Here is a 21,074-nt window from a genome sequence, read left to right on the forward strand (position 1 = left end):
AGTATACAGAGAAACAGTAAGTCAGAAAGAGGCTGGATTCCGCATCTCTTCTGAGGCCCTGCCTCTAATGACTTATGCATGGCTCTCTCTACTCCATCTCTTAAAGGGTCCATGGCACCACCCCTCAAACCAAGGACCAACTCCCAAGTGCATGAACCTTTTGGAGAACATATCTAAACCATACTCAAGCCACACCCAACAGCTTCTGCATTACCTATATCCTCCAAAAGTATCCTTTTCAATATTATATTAAACAAGGCTTTTTACTTAAAATACGAGCCTTACAGCAAGTAGCCACTTCCATCCATGCCAAGATCAAGCATGCTACTAAGTCTCTGGAAAAAAAGTGAAGACTCAAAACAGCGGGTTTAATTACTGATTTTATCTTTCAGATGAATAATGGTAGAGCCTTGGGTCCTGCAGTGTTTAGGCTCTGCATCTGTTCCTCAATTCATCAAATGTTTATTGACAGCGTCTGATGCCTAGAAGGGAAATTTACATGCATCTCAGCATCTGCACTCCTTGAATGGTGCTTGCAGAACTCTGTGAATTGGGGGTTGAAAAGGAAGAAGTAGATGCAAATCCCAGAATCAAAACACGGTGGAATATTACTCCGTATTGCCTGAAGTCAAGGTTTCTTTATTGCTTTTTGAATTCTAAAACCTTAATAGAAGAAGGCAATGTAAGGAGAGTGAAGGTCACGAGGCTGTGAAAGGGGACAGTGGACAAAGGACCTATATGATCACGGTATAATGCCATGGATGTATAGAAAGTACCACCCTGGAGCCTATTGCTTTGTACAGCAACTTGTACTGATCAGTGTTTATTGTTAATCTGACACAACCTACAGTCACCTGAGGATGTGTGGGCAGGAATGCCCTGAGTGTGGTCCTGTATGTGCTTTGGCTTTCCGTGCTCATAACTGAGATGAAGTTGAGCCCATGTGGACAGCTCAGAGTGAGCCAGTTCTAGCTAACTTCAGCTTCTGCTGAGGAGGATGAAAAGGCCAAAGAGCAGTTTGCCAAAACAGCTCCTGGTCAACCATGCCAATGAGTTTTCTCAGGGGTCCATAGAAAAATCTCAAAACAGGATTCCTGAAATCCAAACTTCATTAGGAGTATTTTACCTTAGCCTTAAATTTCATCATTTAAAATCACACTCACTAGCAAAATTGCCTTTTGATATAAAACAATACTCTTACTAGTGTCCCTTAAGACACTCAACAGATGTTTTCAATCCTATCTCCTCTTCCTAACATGTGTGCTTTCTCAGCCCGTCTCGGGACTGGTGCTAGACATGTGATTAGTTCCAAGTTTTGCCATGAAGGTAGAAACGGCATCTCTCTATTCCAGGCCATGTTTTTTCTTTCCCTCCAGTGGTGAGTGTGGCAGTGGCACTGGCAAAAGATCTGGATGCTGCTTCCACATGGCGAAGGGACCAGGGCTCAATATGTTAAAACACAAATCAGGATTAGACTTTTATTAAGCTTAGTTACAAATGGTGAGACCATTAGCTATGGCTTCTCATGATGGGGACATCTTCCTATATATTATGATGGAGAGGAAGGAAGGAGTGGCCCGTTTCTTCTCTTGTGAGGCAAACACACATTCCACAAACAAGGGATTTTTGTTTATTGGTTTGGATTTCGGGGTAGGGTCTTATTTAGTCATCCAGCCTGGTCTGGAGTTTCAGATCTCCTGACTCGGTCTCCTGAGGATGCTCCACCTGCCCAGCAAGGCTATGCTGTTATCTTACTGTTGGTTTGCTGGCAGCTTCTCTCTTGGTGAAGTTTCTCACATACTTCAAGATGTCATTGTCTCAAGTTCACAGGATCAGAATTTCTGTGACTCAAGATATAAACAACTTTGTTTCCTTTGATGGGGGATGGGATGGTGCTTTCTGAAACCATCGCCCCATTTTTTTAAATCCAGTGATATGACTGAAACCTGGTTATTTCAAGGCTTTTTCAAAGGGCACATCAAATTCTACAGATTTATGGAGCACAATGTGAGGTTTTAAGACACGTATACAATGTGTGCTGCTCAAGTCACGGAGCTGACACACCTGCCATCTCAATGTTGATCGGTCCTTAGTTGGATCAGCACTTAATACATTTTAGCTCCTTTGACATTACAGAAGTGGTAACTTGAATCAGGCATGCCACTAGGCACATGGTTCTCAGTGTCCTCTCATTTTAATCTACTCTTAAATCTTTGAGGCACTGGCCAGTCATAAAGACTGCTCACACTATTCATTAAGATAATATTCACACATCTCTCACACACATACATAGGAATAAGAATTTAATAAAACTTAAGTAATAAAAAAAATTGGGAGGGCATAGCAAACTGCCTCAGCGGTTAGAGAAGCTTGCCACACAAGCCTGAGGACCTGAGTTTAATACCTAAAATGTAAAGATGGAGGAAATTCACTGGTAAAGAACCAATCCCACAATGCTGTCCTCTGACCTCCATATGCATCGTGGCACATGCCGCCATATAATAATAAACAAAATAAAATCTAAAGCTTTAATAAAAGAAAATACTTTCCTTGTGCCATTTTCAGCTAGGATATTTCCTATATCATTTAATCTTATGAGTAGAAAACTTAAGAGGCATTTATTAGCAAGCAAAATAATTATACTTTATTGACAATTCAGAAGTCACAGTACTTTCAGACATTTTCAAACTCTTTTACAAAGAAAAATAAATATAAGAAATGACACAAGTCCAATGAAACTTTACTTTCAATAAAGCTTACAAAATCATTTTTACAAAACAAAAATCTATAGCTTGAACTGTTCACGCCATGAATATGGATTTTCCTATGTGATCATCATCTGGTCCTATCTGGGGTAGAGTAGCTGGAGTGGATTCAGATGTGAGTCCCTGTGGGGTAACATGCATGGATGCACATAGGAACGAGCCAATTCTAACAGGAAATCAGAACAATTGGGTCATTTGTCATTTCACTCGTTAGGCAATAAATTCTAGACCTAGACATTTCCTAAAGCATATTTCTTTTATGTCCTAGGTCAAAACCAATGAGAGGCAGAAAGTCATGTGTGGCCGGTAACATGCAGCCATTTAATGATAGGAAGAATCCTGTTGTCTGTGCTAGACAAATCCCTCACATGTTCTTAATTAAGGGAAGATGACTGAGCCAAGCTGATCAAAACAAACACATTTTCCAACATTTTATAATTTTACATTATTGATGCTTTATAACAGTTTTATTGCTCAACAGTTAACATCTGTTGAACCATTCATGTTATATAAACAACTGCATTTATTATCTCCATTGGCTCTGTTATGTATCTTTCCCATCTTGATGGAAGAAAAAAAGAGTTGCACACAAGGCCTAACGTATGCTGCCAGTAACAGATGTGCGACATCTGTGGGCACCAAAGTGAACTACATAAAACTTAGTTAGAAAGGGCATCGATATGCACTTACGATGACATTCTCTAGGACCACAAATACATATATACCAAATAAGATCAAACCCTGTTAGAAATTCACAAGTGCACTGCCATAAATGGCTTATAAACACTTTAAGTATACATCATCAAACAAGACTCAGACCCAGCTTTGGTGACAGGTCAGAAAGAAGGGAATGGGTAAATACTGGAGCACCACAAACACAGCTTTATGTTAAGTGGCACATCTACTGAAAACTTCCCAGCTCCTACTTCTTCAATTGTGGAGAAATGGGGCCACAAGGAGGGAAAGAGCCTGTGTTAAGTCATGTGGGAACAGTGTTCTAACGAGCAGACTCTGACACCAATGCACTCCTTGGAATGTCAGAGAACAGAGACACGAGGCAAATGGCTGAGAGTCTGCCCATGGGAGGTAAATAACAGCTTTCTTCTCAAGGATTCACAGTGAAAATAGCACCCATGCAACTGACCAGCTTTCAGGGAAAGTTCCCACTGTGACAGGAAGTAACTGCTGGGGTCATTTCAGCCACCATGTGATCAAGACAGCAAACATGAGTTCACGAGATTGTGCCTGCTTCCCCTTCCTCCAGGCACCCAAACAAAAGGAACTGCTGCTAGAATCAACATATCTTCTCCAAAAATCTTTAGAAATGTAATTCTGTAAAACCAAATATCAGAGAAAAATGATCAAATGGTAAGTGTGTCCTCGGGCACCTTTAAACAAGTGTGTGTGTCTTTTATATTTTGCATGTGAACAGTGCTTCATGCTACAAATTAAAACTATCTCTCTTCTCTCAGCGTGTCTTGCTTTCTGTATTGTGACTCTTCTTGTGTTGATAAATTTGGGGACTTCCATATGGGCTGTTGATTCAGCAGTTTTACTACATAAGAAATCCTGGCTGGTAAGATGCTCATACCCTGTGTGCAGAACTTAAAAGGCCCTGCAGTGACCCACCAGTTAAAAACCTGCTGCACTTGAATTCCACAAGGAGCAGGTGAAGACACAAAAATAAAACTGAGCATGCAACGTAGAAATACGTGAACACAGCTGACAAGAACCACATGTTGCTTCCTGGGCAGGGAGTTTTTAACTCACCGTATGCCTCTGTACATTTTAAAATAGCTAATACATTTCTCACAGTCAAATTCCAATGAAATTACTTTCCTCACAACCCCACCCACAGCCTAAGACTGAAGACTTGAAGTAACAATTCAACATAAAATATCATCAACAATTATTAGAAATAATATAAATGTTTTAAAGTTTTGGTTCTTATGAATGCATAGCAAAATAAAGCTTCTGATATAGGCTCACACCTGAAGATAAAATAATGACATAAGCAAAGCTGCACCTGAATAAGTTAATATTTACATAAAAAAATAGAGAATTCCACAGACAGCTTGGTAACATCTTCCAACTAACACATAGAGCCAATGGGCAAAGACGTCCAGGAGACAACCCCACTCAGTCCTTCAAACTCCCAGTTCTCCTCTTCATCATCAGATGAGCTTGGCTGCTTTGGCTAGTTTGAAGATGGAGAGAAGGTGGCATCTCTCTGGACGATGCCTGAAGCGCCCTGGTATATACTATAGGGTTCTCTATTGTTTCCCATTTTCTTAAACATTCATTTGACAGTTCCTTTACTCTGCCCATTCAGATCAATAGAAGACTGCAGTGAGGAATGCTATGTATGTAGCTAGTAAGATCTAGAATTCTGTATTTTGTCAGGCATCTACAATGCCTACAAACCTAGGAGACAAGGGAGCATGTGACTAGAACACTACACAGTTAGCCAGAGGTCTCCTACTGTTTAAGGGACCGCACCTTCTGTGACCTCCACCCTACAGCACATCCTACAGCAAGCCAGTCTCCTTCTGTTTAAAGGCCTGTTAGCTTCTTTCCCTGTTTGAGGTCTATGAAGCCACCAGGCAGGTTTCTTGGATTTCTTTTCTGGCTTTTTATCATGTCACATATACTATTCAGAGATAACACACACACTCCCAAAGGATAAAAATATAATTAAACTTTACACTAAAATTAAGCTGAATGTGTTTTATTGTTCTTATTGACTGTGACATGAAAATTAATTTCGTTTCAATCTCTGCATTGGGTTCTCTTGACTCAAGGCTAAGTCCTCTCAACCAAGCCACCTAACATTTCTGGGACTCCATTTCCTACAATGGAAACCATCTGGTTAGTTTTTGTCAACTTAACACAATATGGAGTCATTTTGGAAGAGATTCAATAAAGAAAATGTCTCTGCAAGATTAACCTGTAGGCAAGTCTGTGGGGGTATTTTCCAGACTCATGATTGATGTGGGAGGGCTATGCCCACTGTGGGTGGTACCACCCCTGGGCTGGCTGCCCTGGGTGCTATAAGAAAGCAGGCTGAGTAAGCCATGAGAGGCAAACCAGTAAGCAACACTCCTCCATGGCCTCTGTGCAGCTCCTGCCTCCAGGTTCCTGCCTTGAGTTCTTGAGCCCTGACTTCCCTTGATGATGGACTGTGATGTGGAACTGTAAACTGAAGTTCTCTCCTCCAAAATTGCTTTTGGTGGTGGTGCTGTATCACAGCAACAGAAACCCTAACTAAGACATAACTAAGGGAGCAATATTCCAGAAACTTCAACGACCTTCTCACCTATGACGGAAACAGAAAGTCAGAACCCTGCTCAGTGCTTCCTGGTGACTATAAAGCTCTACTCCCTGTATAGCTGAACAGTAAAGTGATTCTGGCTCTGGGAACTGTTCAATGCTTACATGGTGGTCAGTGGGAATCTACTATACCTCCAGGGCCTGCCAGCAGCGTTGCCCATGGAATAAAAACACAATCAATGCATTTTTGTGCACACGTACACAGGAGGTGTACTTTGCTATTGTGGGATGCTTCAAAGAGGTTTTTAAAATTATGTTCCTATTTAATTTATACAATGTTGAAATCCTTTATCTTCTCAATAGTGGTAAGAAAAACAACTCTTAATCAAAGAGTTTCTTACAGAAGCAAAGAATAATAGGTTATGCTTATTGTTTATGTTTTGAATTTTAAATTTTTCAATTTTCAAAGCTAATTTAAAATTTTCATTGTCATTAGATAAAAGCAATAATCTACCATAATTTATCATAACTGCAAAAAAGTGTCCAGTTCACCATCAAATTACAATATTCTGCCAACAAAAACTCGGAGTTTGGCACTGTGTTTAGTGTGTGGCGGTGCACTGTACTCATTCTTGATTGGTGTTGGAACTGGGGTGACAAGAGGGAGCTCACTGCTCTTCTCCCACTATTACAAACCACTCGCTACACATGTAGAGTTCACATTCAGAGAGGGACTCTGGGAGGTGCCAGTGACAACTGCTGTAGTCGGATAAATAATTTCTTCAACAGTGACGTACGTGCCCAGCAAGAAGCCCACGACTCCAGTGAACGCTATGGAAATGTTTTTCAGGATCATCCATATGTTGTAGTGGTCCTTAGAAAACGTAAGGATTTCCACAAGTGGGGGCAGGATCAGGGCTAGCGTGCTGCTGCTCACAGCCCCCACGAAGGAGATCACAATATCTAGACGAGGAATGAGAACCGCCCCAGCACCTATAAACAAAAACAAAAACAGAGTTCCTGTTGACACGTGTGCTACACATGCAGGAACTAAATGAAGATCTTAACACAGTGAGAGTGATAAGCAGAAGTCACCACTTGTGGGAAACTGATAGAATTTATTCTGATGTAAGGAAGAACAGACCAGAGTAACATTTCCTGGACTCATACTTATCAACATTTCTCATGTAAACAACTCTTAACATTTTGCTCAGAGATTGGAGCTTCTATTTAAAGCACTGAATTCTTCTGCCAGCCACACAGCAGAGTCCATGACACACAAAACAGTGTCATGCCATGAGTACACAGGAGCATGGAGAGAGCAGTTCTTACAGTGAGATTCTAACCAACCACTCTTCAGGACACAATGTATCACAAAGCCATTATCAAGAGAACATACCACACTCACTGAGAGGGAGGAGTCAATGACGGATACAGAAAATCAGTGGACAAAGCAGGATATGCCTTGTGGGGTGCAAGTTTCAATCCCAGAAAGTGTGTTTCTGAGTTGGGAAGACCATAAGATTGAGGAAAGCCTGAGCTACATAGCAAAGTCCTGTCTCAAAAACCCAAGATCTGAGGATTACCTCAGTGTATGGGTGACACACACAAGGACCTGGGTCTGTTTCTAGTACCAAAAATTTTAAAATTGAATGAGACCTGGATACATGTATAGTCACAAATTACCTCGCTGAGGTAACTGTGTCTTTACAGTAGGGAAATGCAGAGGCTACTTTATCCAAGTGAACAAATCTGGTGTTCTGAGCTGGTACACTGAGCAGTGCCCAGCTCACTCACATGCAACTCTCACCGTGTTTAACCCTAAGCCAGGAATGCTGGCATAAACCTATCATCTTGGGATGTGGGGAGGCAGGAGAACACTGAGTTTGAAGCTGCCCTGATCTGAAAACATAGAAACATAGTCACGTTTCTAAATAATAACTGTTTGCAAAACACATAATTTAAGCAGTTCTCATTTGAACACATGCAAGTCACCCATTGCCACAGACACCGACTGATACTTACAGGTGATACTAACCAAGAGGGACCGTATTCCAAATTCACAGATGCGCTTCCATTTGGCATGAAGTCTAGCAGTGACACTGGGGATAATGATCTCTGCTGGGACATAGAACTGAATTGAATAGGTCACAAAAATGCCAAAGGAATACAGAATTTTCACTGACTGATACAACCTGTTTAAAAAAAAAAAAAAAGAAATTCAACATTTAGTTTTTCTTAATGTGAATCTGACTTTGCTCTTTTTTTAATTTTCAGAGGGTAAACAAGAAGCCACTTAAGAAACTTTCTAATCAAAGATGCTCGTCTGTGCAAAAGCCAACCAAGCTAGATGTAGGGTACAATTATGTTAGCTCTCAGGAAGCCAAGGCAGGAGGATTGCTATAAGTTCCACATCAATCTGGGCTACATATGTAATAATTTCCAGACCAGGATGTGGCTACAGAATAAGAACCCCATCTCAAGGGATTAAAACTGTGGCTAACTTCATTTCTAGTCCTCATGCAAACAGAAGAGCCTGGTGAGGCTGAGCACAGACTTGGGGACATGGTGCCCAGACTGTGTCTAGGCCAAGACAGTACACCATGCTTATTCTCAGCTCCAAGGAGAGACGGTCAAAGCTTTTCAAAGCAGGATTTTTTTTTTCAACTTTGTAAAAACTTGAGTATCTTTGTTACTTCTTTAAAATATTAAGTCACAGCCCCAGTGATCTACATGTAGAAGAAAATACCATATTTGGCTCTGAATTTAAGCTCTCCTTGTTTGACATTTTTGTTAGCCAAAGGTCACAAGAAGGGCATCCAAATCATTTCAACTACCAGAGTTCTCTAAGGTGCACCTGCTGCCCGTGTTAAAAACCACAGCACCACAGGAACAGATCTGTTGCTATTCGTTTTGTAATGTAAACTTATCCCTTTGAGGTCAGGGCTTCAAAATTGCACATCAAGGTTCAGCCATATATACATCTCTAGAATTCTCTAATGACTCATTTTATGTGATACACAGGGTTACACATATTAACAGGATCCAGTGTGTGTGACAGGGCAGGGTGGGGCAGCTATCCTTCCATCTTATTGTTGCTGAGGCCATGACAGGTTTAACTACCATTTCATCTCATTGATGGAGAATCCCATGGAAAAGTACCCAGCTCTACTCTAGAAACTGAGGTCAAGATGCCCCAGCTAACTTAGCTTCTGTTAAACTGCCTGCTTGTGTAAACCTGCCCTCCAGCTAACAGCTAAGTGCTGAGATGGAGCATGATACGGTTTGGAGCTGGAACTACCTCCTGTGCTCTTCCGTGTGGAAACAAGGTCCACAGTCTCTCCAAGAGTGGGATATATGTGGAAGAGTAATTCTCATTGGAGAGAATCCTATTATCCTAAAAGGATACAAAGGACTCTACTTTCAGCAAGCAATTAATTAGGGCTTAAGCTAATTTCTAACATCTTAAGACTTACAGCAGTGAGAGTACAAACAGCTCCCTAGTCTGTGACCAAGCAAGGATTCAGTGGGCTTTTGCCACAGCACATTCATCTTAGGAATAAGCAGACAAAGTAAAAGTAGATCTGAAATGTGGCAACTGATGTAATTAGGACCAAGGAAAGTCCCCAGGCCTGGAAATAATAAATCTTAATTTAGAAATTATCCAACGATGTGTTTAGCTCGAGCCTTAAAAATTAACTACAAATGGTTGTAGCTGAAAATATGCAAACTTACTAAGTGACTATTTGTTCAAATACTCTGATAAGCAATTGGAGAGAATTAAATATTCTCATTAATTCATTATTCATTTAAAAGAGGAACATTGCTTTTTTCTAATTATACTTTATTGTGTTTTCAAAGTATGGCTAATAATATACTTTAAAATGAAAATAGGTCCACAACCACTTTGAATACAAATATAATTATACTCCACTGACATAAAGCTGGAGTTACACAGGCTAAAAAGTAGTTAGTGCTAATACCATTCTATATGTAGTACTATTTAGTGTTATATGGAGCATTGTTTCTTCACAGATATGTGCTAGAGACGTGAGCACTACACAAACTGGTTTTTCAACCCTGGAAGAGTAATGCAGAAATGACAGAATGTTTAAACGGGCTATATAAAAGCACCTGTTTCAATGTTACCTATTTTCTGTATCGAAAGCCCATCATTTATTTCTACTGTTGGCATCTGTACTTCCAATAACAATAACACTTTACAGTTTTTCTCAGCTTTTCCACCTTTGTTCGCACTTCAGTTCTAAGAACCCACAGAGCTGTGCATTCTAAGTTATGCACAGAAGACATGAGGGCACACACGGCCCAGGGCCATCCTGCTCTCTCACTTTCCAGAACAGTTTAACCTCTGAAAGGCAGCTCCACCTGTATCCCAGCCGGGGATAGTAACAGGTCCACAGCCACAGACAGGGAAGCAGAGGGCAGGCCACACCCAGCCACCCTGGGAAGAGGCTTGGACAGACCTCTCTAACGGAAATCTCTCTTTACTCTGACTTGTTCTCCTGCTCTTTGGGATATCTACCGTACCCTGTGATAATTTCTGGAGGCTTTTCTTTGCTAGCTGAAAAATCAGGTGACTTGCAAGGCTTTCTTGAGGCTAACCTATGATTGGATGGTCTTTAAGTCACAAGTCCCAACTTGCTCTATTCTAACTTTAGAACCACAGCAAGCAGGGGTCAGGGGTGAGGCAGTGCTATAGACTATGGAAGGGATACTTCAAGGAAAGGTCACACATACCCAGGCTTGAACTGGGAATATATGAGCATGCCTTCATATGGTCCTGCCCATCCTCCGGGTCTTGGCTGGGAATAGGATGGTATATTTCTCTGCATGCTTTCTCTTCAGTTCGTTTTGCGGTTAAGATTTTCCACAGACACCTCTGTGGTTAAAGACTATTCTTGTTTCTACCCAGGTCTCATAATTGAAATTTTAAGCACCCCTCAAATACATTTTCAGTTTCCACCAATAAGGAAATCATAGTAAAAAGTTTTAATGCTTAAATCATAAATTTAAAAACATATCTTACCCATCACATCTTGGTAAATTACATCTAAGACACATAAGAGGTAGGACTGATAAGTCATCTGCACCTACCACATGTCCTGGGGAAGATTCAATGTTATGCTGCCTTTGATCTCATCACGGAAACACATGTAGCCTAAAGTGGCCAGGCTGATGTACAGCACGGTGACGATGGCCATCCCAATGTTCAATGCCTGAGGGAAGCGTTTGGACTCTCTCATTTGGTTTTCCAGTGGCAGCACCTAAGAGGAGAATAGCATTAGCTGCTTTTAAAGGAGCAGGATACAGGAATTTCAGAATAACCAGGGTCTTGTTAGATAGACAAGTTGGTCCATCTCTTATAGTCTGTGTGGAAAGTCTTGTCTTCAATCCACATATACCACTTTCCTATGTGATACGTAGACATATCTATGTACATAGGCTTGTGTGTGTGGTGTGTGTATTCTCATGTTTCCATGTGTGTGGTTAATGTCAGTGTCTTCCTCTATTGCATCCCTCCTCAGATTCCACACCCCCCCCCTTGGGTTTTCTTAGAGTGCGTCTCACGATGTAGCCCTGGCTATCCTAGAACTACATAGAGCAGCCTGAACTCAAACTCACAACGATTTGCCTGCCTCTGCCTGCCATTCTAGGACTAAAGGTGTGCCCCATCACACCAAGGTTCCAGCTGTTTTCTCATGAGCCTGGAGCTTCCTGACTAGACTAGACTGCACGCCTGTGAGTTCTAGAGATCTACCTGTGTCCACTTGCTCACACTGGGATTCCATATGCACCTCTACCCTGGCTGTTATGTGGGTGGTGAGGTCACCCTTGCACTGCAGCCTCTGCCTGCTTCCTCAGTCCCTGCTTCTGAAGATTTTATACCACTTTTTTTTTAATTCCTAAAAAGGTTTGAATATCAGCTCTGAGGTGGTGACCTGCTGGTTATTTAAAATATATATATATATATACATATATATATGTGTATATATATATATATCACACAAATATATATATATCACACAAATATATATATATATATATATATATATATATATATATATATATATATATATCACACACACATATACACTTATATACACACACTGTAGCTGTCTTCAGGCACACCAGAAGAGGGCAACAGATGCCATTACAGATGGTTGTGAGCCACCATGTGGTTGCTGGAAATTGAACTCAGGACCTCTGGAAGAGTAGTCAGTGCTCTTAACTGCTGAGCCATCTTACCAGCCCCCCTGCTGGTTATTTTTATACATTTTTTTCTTGTTAGAATAATTTTAGATTTGTTTTTTAATGCAAAAGAAAACACAGATGGCTCCCACATGTCCTTAAAACAGCTTTCCCATGATTAACATTTTATATTACCAGTTGTCACAACTGAGCCAATCACTAGTGACTGAACCCCGAATTCCATTTCAATTTCTCTAGTTTTTCCATGAGACCTTCTGTGCCAGGAGCCCACCTAGGACCCCAAGCTGCAGCTGTCACCTTGCTTCCTCAGTCTCCGAAGGTCTGTCTGGTTTCTCTTTCCTTGCTCATGGCCTTAACTTACTGCAACCCTCTGCACAGCATCCTCTGAACAATCTGGGCCCGCCCTGATGCCTTCCTTCCTTGTGACGAGATAGTGCTGTGGGTTCCAGAGGACACCACACCCTGAAGTGCTTTTCCTGTCATGTGTCTCCGTCATGACTGATGAATGGTGTGGTTCAGTCCGGCCACTGCTGTAAAGTCACCTTCCTACCCCCTCATCATACGCTGGGTCTCTAACTCTAGCCCATTCTTCAAGACCTAAATGAGAATTATCTATACCTGCTGGAAGGAGGAGGCTCTGCTAGGGACTGGCCGAGCAGTCATTAGTTCAACCATTTATGTCACTGTGGACATGGGAGGGAGGTTGCTATACACCGAGTAGCAATCCGCCACTGTCATGTGGTCACTCATCCTGTTCCAGCCTTTGTCACTGTGAAATGACCAGGCATGTGTGCATCCCTCATGCTGCCACATTGTCCCTCCAAGCACTCCCTTCCTCTCTGGCCTACAAAGAGCCCCACACTCATCTTGGATTCCATGGTTTTGATTTTCATCAGACATTTTTCTCCACAGAACTTGGTTCTTTTCTTGGTGCACAGAATTTAGAATTAGGGTTTCCATGCTGAGGGTGCTATGTGAGGAATATTGCTTCTAGCCCCTCAGGAGAGAGAGCATGTGAAAGCTCACATGCATATGAACACACATGTATATGAATATACATGTCCATAACTGCTCTATATCACGTGTGTGTGAAAGTGTGCGTGTGTGCATACATGTATATGTTGGGTGTGAATGTGAGTGTATATGTGTGTGTGAGAGACTTCAGTGTGAATGTGTGTGAGTGTGTATGTGTGTATAGGTGAGTTCAGTGTGAATGTGTCAGTGTACATGTGAGTTCAGTGTAAACATGTGTTGTGTGTACATGTGAGTTCAGTGTAAATGTGTATTGTGTGAGTTCAGTGTGAATGTGAGTGTGTATGTCTGTGTGTGTGTGTGTGTGTGTGTGTGTGTGCATGCGCGCTCAGTGTGAATGTGTCTGTGTGTGAGTGGGTGGCATGAAAATAGAAAGGAGACTACCAAAAAAGACCAAGAGCTCTTGGGAAGGTGACAGGAGATAGTGGTGGAATGTGTGCCTGCCATGAAGGAGAAGGAGCTATGTGGTATAAGGAGGACCAGGCAAGGTGAGGGGGGACAGCAGGAGGCAAATGAAACAAAGGATATGACTTACACATATACCATGGGGGATATGACTTACACATATACCATGGGGGATATGACTTACACATATACCATGGGAAAGTTTCATTGGTGCCCTAACTTCCTATCCCCTCATCATATGCTGGGTCTCTAACTCTAGCCCATTCTTCAAAACCTAAATGAGAATTATCTATACCTGCTGGAAGGAGGAGGCTTCTAATTTTTTAAATTAAAATTAAAAAGGAGAAGAGGAAGTAGGATGGTGAGGCCGGTTTTGAATGAAAAACTGTATGTCGAACTTGGCAGTTGCTGAATTGAGATGTCAGAAAATCAGCATTTAACTAAATATCCAATGATTAAGATCCTAAACAAATAACAAACATTCATTAAAATCCAGCTCAAGAGCTGTGAGAATTTCTTGTAAGAACTCAGCCTGCAGACAGCACACAGAGAGGGAGGGGTCTGCCTTTGGGTATCATCCATTCACATTCACAGGAAGAAACATTTAAAGTGATTTTGTTCTGATACCAAGCCATCCAACTGTGAGACACTAGCCTTGAGGACAGTTGACATTAGTGTTCTAACTTCCCTATATGTACAAATTCTAGGCCATAAGTACTGGGAGTATTTTGAGTAGAAATACTTGAGACATTAGAGGCTTAGGATGTATCTCTTGGCATTGGCATCTCCATAATGCTGTACCTCAAAACAAATATGATGTGCCCAACCTGAAGGGAGAATCATCTCCCATTTTCACCTGACAGCAACTTTACAATTCCTCCCACGGCCTTCAACTATTCTAGTTTATAAGATGTGATGTCTGGGCTGGCAGATGGACACGCGGGCCTGATGACCTGAGGTTGGTCAGCAGAAACGAAGGGCTGGGTATGGTGGCTCACATCCATAATCCAGCCCTCCTGGGTGAGATGGGAAGTGGAGAAAGGAGGATCACCTAGAAGCTCTCTGGCCCATCACCCTGCAGTATCTCAAACAGGTCTTGCCCCCGTGTAGTAAAAGGAGAGATCCAACTCCTGAAAGTCATGCTCTGAATTCCTCAACCCACATCATATACACCTTTTTAAAATGTGTTATTACAGGGCTCAGTGATCAAGAGCACTGGTTGCTCTTCCAGCGGACTTAGGATTGATTCCCAGCACCCACATGGTGGCTCACATCTACTTGTAACTCCAGTTCCAAGGTCTCAGCACCTTCTTCCGGCCTCCATGGGAACTAGGCATGCACTTGGTACACAACCATACTTGCAGGCAAAACACCCACATGCATAATAGAGATTTTTAAATTAAAAAAAATGCTCTATTTGGGCATGCTTGAATATGTGGACACAGACAAAACAAAGCTGTCCATGAGTTGTGTTTCTGAAGTTATACGATACTTAACAACAGTTTTCAGTATGCTACCTTCAGGCTTTTATAGCCTTATACTCTCAATAATTATTCCCGATAATGCTAAAAGTCTAGTCTAATACCATCACCTAACCCACCAAGGAAAAGACTTAGACCCTATGAAACATGTCTAAGATTAAGTTACTGGTCAGTAGAAAAGCCAAACAATAGTTCAAGTCTACCTCACTGACTGTTAGGTCTCAAATCCAGGACAAATCTCACTTGGTAGTACCTGTGGCTTCTCCCAGCAATCCTCACCCCACCCTACCCTAAACTCCTCCCTCCCCGGGCTGGGCTTCCACTTCACTTCCCCTAGCCTGATCCTTATAGCTCAGCCATTCTGGCTACACTGGTCTCTTGGTCTTGTGGCCAGCAGCCTCTGTTGGTCAGTCAGAAGCTCCTCTCTTGCTCTTTCTCCAGTCTCCTCTCATGGTCTGGTTTAGCCTGCCAGCCATGTTCAGCTGGGACTCTTCCCTCTGCCTATTTTCTCTCTTATATCTATAATAAAAGTCTCCTCCATGTCTTAGGAGTAGTCATATCCCCCACCTTTCATTTCATTTTGTCATCTGTCCACCAAACTGGGAATCATGATCTATGAGTACAAAAACCTAAAACACTGAAAGAAAACATGTATTTTTATATAGTTTGACTATATAAAATTTTGTGTTAAGAGTTTAAAAACAAAGCAAGTAATGGAGAATTCTTACCACTCCTATGCCTTCAAAAGCAAACACAGCAGTGCCAAAAAACAGTGGGTATTTCTTCCAACCAGCCACTATTGGAAGGTTGTGGGGATCTGGCATGTTCTACAGAAGAGAAAAAAAGAAAAAAGAAACCAGGTTACAGTTTTATCTAATTCAAATTATTTAAAATTAAATAGCAAAATCATACTCTCAAAAGCTTCGCAAAGCAACCAGGTTATGACATTTAGTAAACACTTTATATATGCTATGTTAGAGGAGGTGAAGCTGTTAGGATATAGTTGCTGAAGAAACTGTTTCCCTGACAACCACACATTCCTTCTGTGAACCTATGTCCACTGGCCAGTTGCAGGCAGCACATTAGGTACATCTCCTGCCACATAAGAAGTATACAGACATGCTCAGAGACCCTAAGTCACCAGGCACTGCTGTGGTCTCCCTGTGTCCCTCCTCCTTCATTCTTGGCTTCTGACTTCCTCCCTAGCTGTCCCTGGCACAGGTCTCCTGGGGTTTCAGTGTGTGCTCTGACACAGCATGCGCAACCTATTCCTCATTGTGGATGACCCCATTGTCATTCATTACTTGATACCAACTCAGAGTAATGCTTCCCCTCTCCTGATCTAGACAAAGTCACTACAGAATACCTGACTCAGAACCACTGACCACAATGACCTTTCTTCCAGACACCCTAATTCTATCCTTCCTTGCCACCACCTTCTTGTCTGCCTTGCCTACTGAAGTAGAATTCAAGGTCAAGGATAGAAGATCTGCAGACAAAAGTATAAAGGCATGTGGGTAGTCTGGGGACCATGGAGATTGGGAACAGTTGAGACATGTGCAGAATTTCATGATATGAAGATGACATGTGACGGTGAAGCAAGGACCAGAGTGAGTTCTGCAACTGTTGAACTGCTCTCAAGTGCACAGATACTGCCATGCCTTGTGCTCTTCCCTCTCCTGGGGGAGCCACCTTTTCTGCTCCACCAAGTCTAACATGACCAGCTAAGGAGCAGTGAGCCTCAGAATGGCTCGGACAACCCTCTTTCCTCTGGGTTTGAGGATCCAGTGGGCATAAAACTGAAGCAGACCCAGCATAAGTGTGTCTGAACTGCTAATGGAAATGTTATGACTATCTTAGAAGTAATATATTTAATCGATTAGATCATGTGGAAATAAAACAAGGATCTTCAACTTTCTTGAGCTCACTTGTCTTTGCCTGATGTAACTGGGTTAAGAGTCCTGAGACTTCAAAGAGTGACCTCAGATCTCATTACTGCAAGATCTCCAAACAAAGAAAGAGTCACAAATGTATGCCATGGCAGCGGAGGGCATGTGGCAGCAAGCACAAAAATTAGAGAATTATACACACACCCATCCTTGTGACTGACTCAAATCTCAAAAGCATAAGCCTAATAACTCAATGAGCTGAGTCACAGAGCTCTAACAGGGAAGGCAGGATGTTTAGAAACAGTGATAAAAACCCACAAACATTGTCATCAGTGTTAAAACCAGACTCAACATCTTAGTGTCTACTTCATGTGTTAACATTACACCCTGAAGGTGAATTAACATTATGCATGTGGAACAGGTCTCTCAACGTTACAACTCTCACCTCCAAAGAAAGCTTTACCCACATAGCAACACAGGATGGTTACTCACAAGCACACTTACCCTAACAACATACTGGTAAATTATCACAAGACTGGCAGCCATGGAAATGTTGGCAAGGAATGAAAGTATGAAGAGATTCTTTAGCTCTCGAATGAACACTAAGAGAATTATAAGTGGGAGAAAGCAGAGCATGTAGACCCTCAGGTCCACACTTCTTCTTTCACAGGCATGAGACAGATCCGAACTATTCGAAGCAATCACCGTGCTCGCCAGGAGTCCTTCATGAACCTTCAGTACAGTCACCAGGAGACGACAGAAAAAGAAAATTATCCATCAGTTTACAGTCATGTGAGAGACAAATCACATAAAACCCATACCCTCTACAGTCAAGCCCTGTGACACTGGTGACCAGTGAGGCCATCCCACAGCATCTTACTGTGACAGCAGGAACCAGTGAGGTCATCCCACAGTGCTTACCTGTGACACTGGTGACCAGTGAGGTCATCCCTCAGTGTCTCACTGTGACACTGGTGACCAGTGAGGTCATCCTAGAGTGCTTATCTGTGATGGTGGTAGTGGTGAGGATGAGTTGTAACCGGTGTGTGCAGTAATGTACCTGGCTACCAAATGGAAGGAAACTTCTTCCAAGAGTGACAACTCCCAATTCCACACTTCTGTGACTGCTGCCTGCCCTGCCCATGTGGGTGCTCACTGCTGCCTCGGGCTGTTCTTTAAAGTCTGACTGCATGTCTTTTTCTGTGGTTCCCTTTATGCTTCTAAAAGACTTTCATCCTCTAGCTATAAAAGCCAATTTCTCTTTTCAACCACCCAGGGAGCAACTTTTTCTACCTCATCTTCTCATGACTTAAATTTCCATTAAACTCTGGAACAGATGATTTTTTATAAGAAAAGTCATTCAAAACCTTTAATGTCCCCCCCCCCCCAGAGAGACAGAGAGAGAGAGAGAATAAGAAAGGGAGAGAGGGAAGGACAGGAGAAAGAGAAAGAGAGAGAGGGAGAAGAAAAGGGAGGGAGAGAGAGGGAGGGAGGGAAAGAGAGAGAGACAGAGAGAGAGACAAAGAGAGAGAGAGAGAAAAGAAACCTCAAAATCTACCCAGTAATAAAAATCTACCATTACCAGATCCAGGGGGTGGCTAACCAGGTGTGATGATACACACCTAGGAACCCAACACTTGGGAAACTGAGGCACCGAGATCCTCAATTCCAAAGCCGTACTCAACTGACAAACAACACAGTGGGGAGCAATTGTGACCAAGGGCTCCATTCCAGGAAAACGTCCAGGAAATTCAGAGGATATCAATCATAGACACAAGGCTGAGCAGTAGATAGCTTCCAGGATAACTGTAAGACTTAATGCTCTGTCCCAGTTTGTCAGCAAAACCGCAGGCACTATTTCTAGACTCAAACAGGGTGTGTTGGCAACTCTCTTGGGAGAGTTAAGAAAGCCCCAGCAATGACCAGCCATGGTGGTACACATCTGTGGGCCGGCACTTGGGAGGTAGTGCAGGAAGATCAGGAGGCTCAAGGCCAGCCTGAACTACACAGAAAGTTAAAAATGAGCATGAATTAGAGACCAACTCAGGAAAGCAAGCAAACATGGTGGGGACAGGATGACAAACTCCATTACTGCCATTCTGCACGCTTCTAGACAGGCTGCTGCCATCTTGTTCACGGGAATGACTGCAAGATGCCATGTGATTTCAAAACCTTTTTAAACAACGGCAACAATTACTGAACCTTAGGAATAAACACTTCTTTTAACCCCAGGATTTCCGCTGCTCCATACTATCTTAAGCCTCCTTTAAGAACATCAACAACATGAAGAATACCTAATACCTCTACACATACTGTTAAGATCTGAATTTGAAATAATCAAGAAACAATGAACTACTGTACCACAATCCAGCCCAAAGGCACAACCATGGTTGATATAATGTCAGGCATGGTAATACCAACAACAATAGCATCCAAAACCCAACTTGTAAGAGAGAACATGAAAAATGATCACAAGTGAAACAGCTTGATCCTCAACCGTGGCATCATCCGCTCTGTGATGAACAAGGCATTGGGAGAAAGCAATGTCACAAAGCAGACACACACTCACCTGTTTCACATTTTCAGCTAAGAAGACAATATAGACACTGCAGAATCCCAACTGTGTTATCACCAGAAAGAAGTCGACCACGGTCCTGAAAACACAAACTGTTTTAGAACACTTTATAATAGCATTTTCCTTTTATGTGCTGAGATAATGAACACTAAGACGCTGGATTCCTATGAAGATCCCAGACGAGAACAGGAAAAGCTTCATTCAGTTTAAAGGCAAAGGTTGTTACGTCACTTCCTACCTGCACAATTCTGCTGTGTAGGAACGGCTGCTTATCAAACAGTTTTACAGAAATATGTTCACTCTTGGGGTGTGGTGCAGCTCCTAGTGGAGGCTTTCACCAAGTGTGCCCAGAGACCTTCATTCAAGCCTCAGCGCTGAAGAAAAGGTCATGATTTAGACTAAATCTACCCCTCCAACTTCACACGATCTTCCTCACGCCAGGCCAGTGTGTTTCTACCCAGCCAGCCTCTGGTCATTTGCACACATGGTAAGTACACTTGCTACTTCCCAAATAATAAGGAAGTAAATGCAAGAGTTTGAGACACAAATCAAACTTCTAGAGACTTCTTTGGTAAGTTTGTTTTTATTTTTTAGTGAGATGCACTGAAAAGGTCTAGAACATAAAGTAGTTATGTAGAAGGAGGGAAAACTGTTGCCAGATATCTATGTGATGTCATCTGAACGTGGCAGGCTCCAGGTACAACATCCTACATACTGGGCTTGAAATAAGGACAGAGCACACACACAGTCAGACTGTGTGATTGATTGATGAATCCTGTCAACTGTCATCAACTCATAAAACAGCAAACTGGTAGATACTAGAACTAGAGTCTGTTCAACTGTAAAGACTACTAACTATGTTCCCACAACTATGTCATACTTTGAGTTATATCTTGTTTGATGAAAATAGTTAAAAATTACAATAACTTCAACACAAAGACATTAGAAGGAAGGCCAGTGCTCACCGCCCCCACGCTGCCTGCCTCTGAAGGCAACTCCACGGGCTAGCCTCCATGGCAAAACTCACGGTGTCACTGTACCCCAATGTCGACTTCTTAAACCTGAAATTTAATGACAAATATACACAGAAAAGTATTAAATTGGTCTATAAGGCCATTTCATGAAAATAGCATCAAATAAATATAGATTTGTGAACCTAGGGATGCACATTAGTAGATCTGTTTTCAAAGAGTAAATATCAGTGTGCTTGAACATCACTCAAGACATTTCAAAACATCACAGGGTTTTACCCACTGCTGAAGCTCTCTTATCTGTAGGTTTCAGACAACTTTGTATTAGTGCTTCATTGATTTAAAAATTTTAAACACCTAAAAACACCAACTATACTGTTCTTCTGAAGGTTATTCCATCCTGACCACACTGAGTAACAGTGTGCCAGGCTCTGTTACACAGTTCCATATAAACT

The 21,074-nt window shown here is 42.0% G+C and overlaps 1 protein-coding gene across 3 annotated transcripts in view; it reads right to left on the reverse strand.

Moving 5' to 3' along the window:
- Positions 1 to 2,633: 2,633 nt before the first annotated feature.
- Slc36a4 (solute carrier family 36 member 4) overlaps positions 2,634 to 21,074 on the reverse strand; it is a 33,899-nt gene continuing 15,458 nt past the window's right edge. For 2 of the 3 annotated variants that reach the window (XM_076925997.1, XM_076926000.1), the window contains 7 exons: positions 20,614 to 20,709; positions 19,643 to 19,727; positions 17,578 to 17,805; positions 15,913 to 16,011; positions 11,151 to 11,320; positions 8,061 to 8,230; positions 2,634 to 7,028 (listed from right to left, as the gene is read on the reverse strand). In XM_076925997.1, coding sequence (XP_076782112.1) covers positions 6,724 to 7,028; positions 8,061 to 8,230; positions 11,151 to 11,320; positions 15,913 to 16,011; positions 17,578 to 17,805; positions 19,643 to 19,727; positions 20,614 to 20,709 — 1,153 coding nt within the window. In that variant the 3' untranslated portion in view covers positions 2,634 to 6,723. The remainder of the gene's footprint in view (positions 7,029 to 8,060; positions 8,231 to 11,150; positions 11,321 to 15,912; positions 16,012 to 17,577; positions 17,806 to 19,642; positions 19,728 to 20,613; positions 20,710 to 21,074) is intronic. The other variant, XM_076925999.1, reaches the window with a different exon arrangement.

This window comes from Arvicanthis niloticus, chromosome 27 (genome assembly GCF_011762505.2).
Source record: "Arvicanthis niloticus isolate mArvNil1 chromosome 27, mArvNil1.pat.X, whole genome shotgun sequence".
Taxonomy (NCBI): domain Eukaryota; kingdom Metazoa; phylum Chordata; class Mammalia; order Rodentia; family Muridae; genus Arvicanthis; species Arvicanthis niloticus.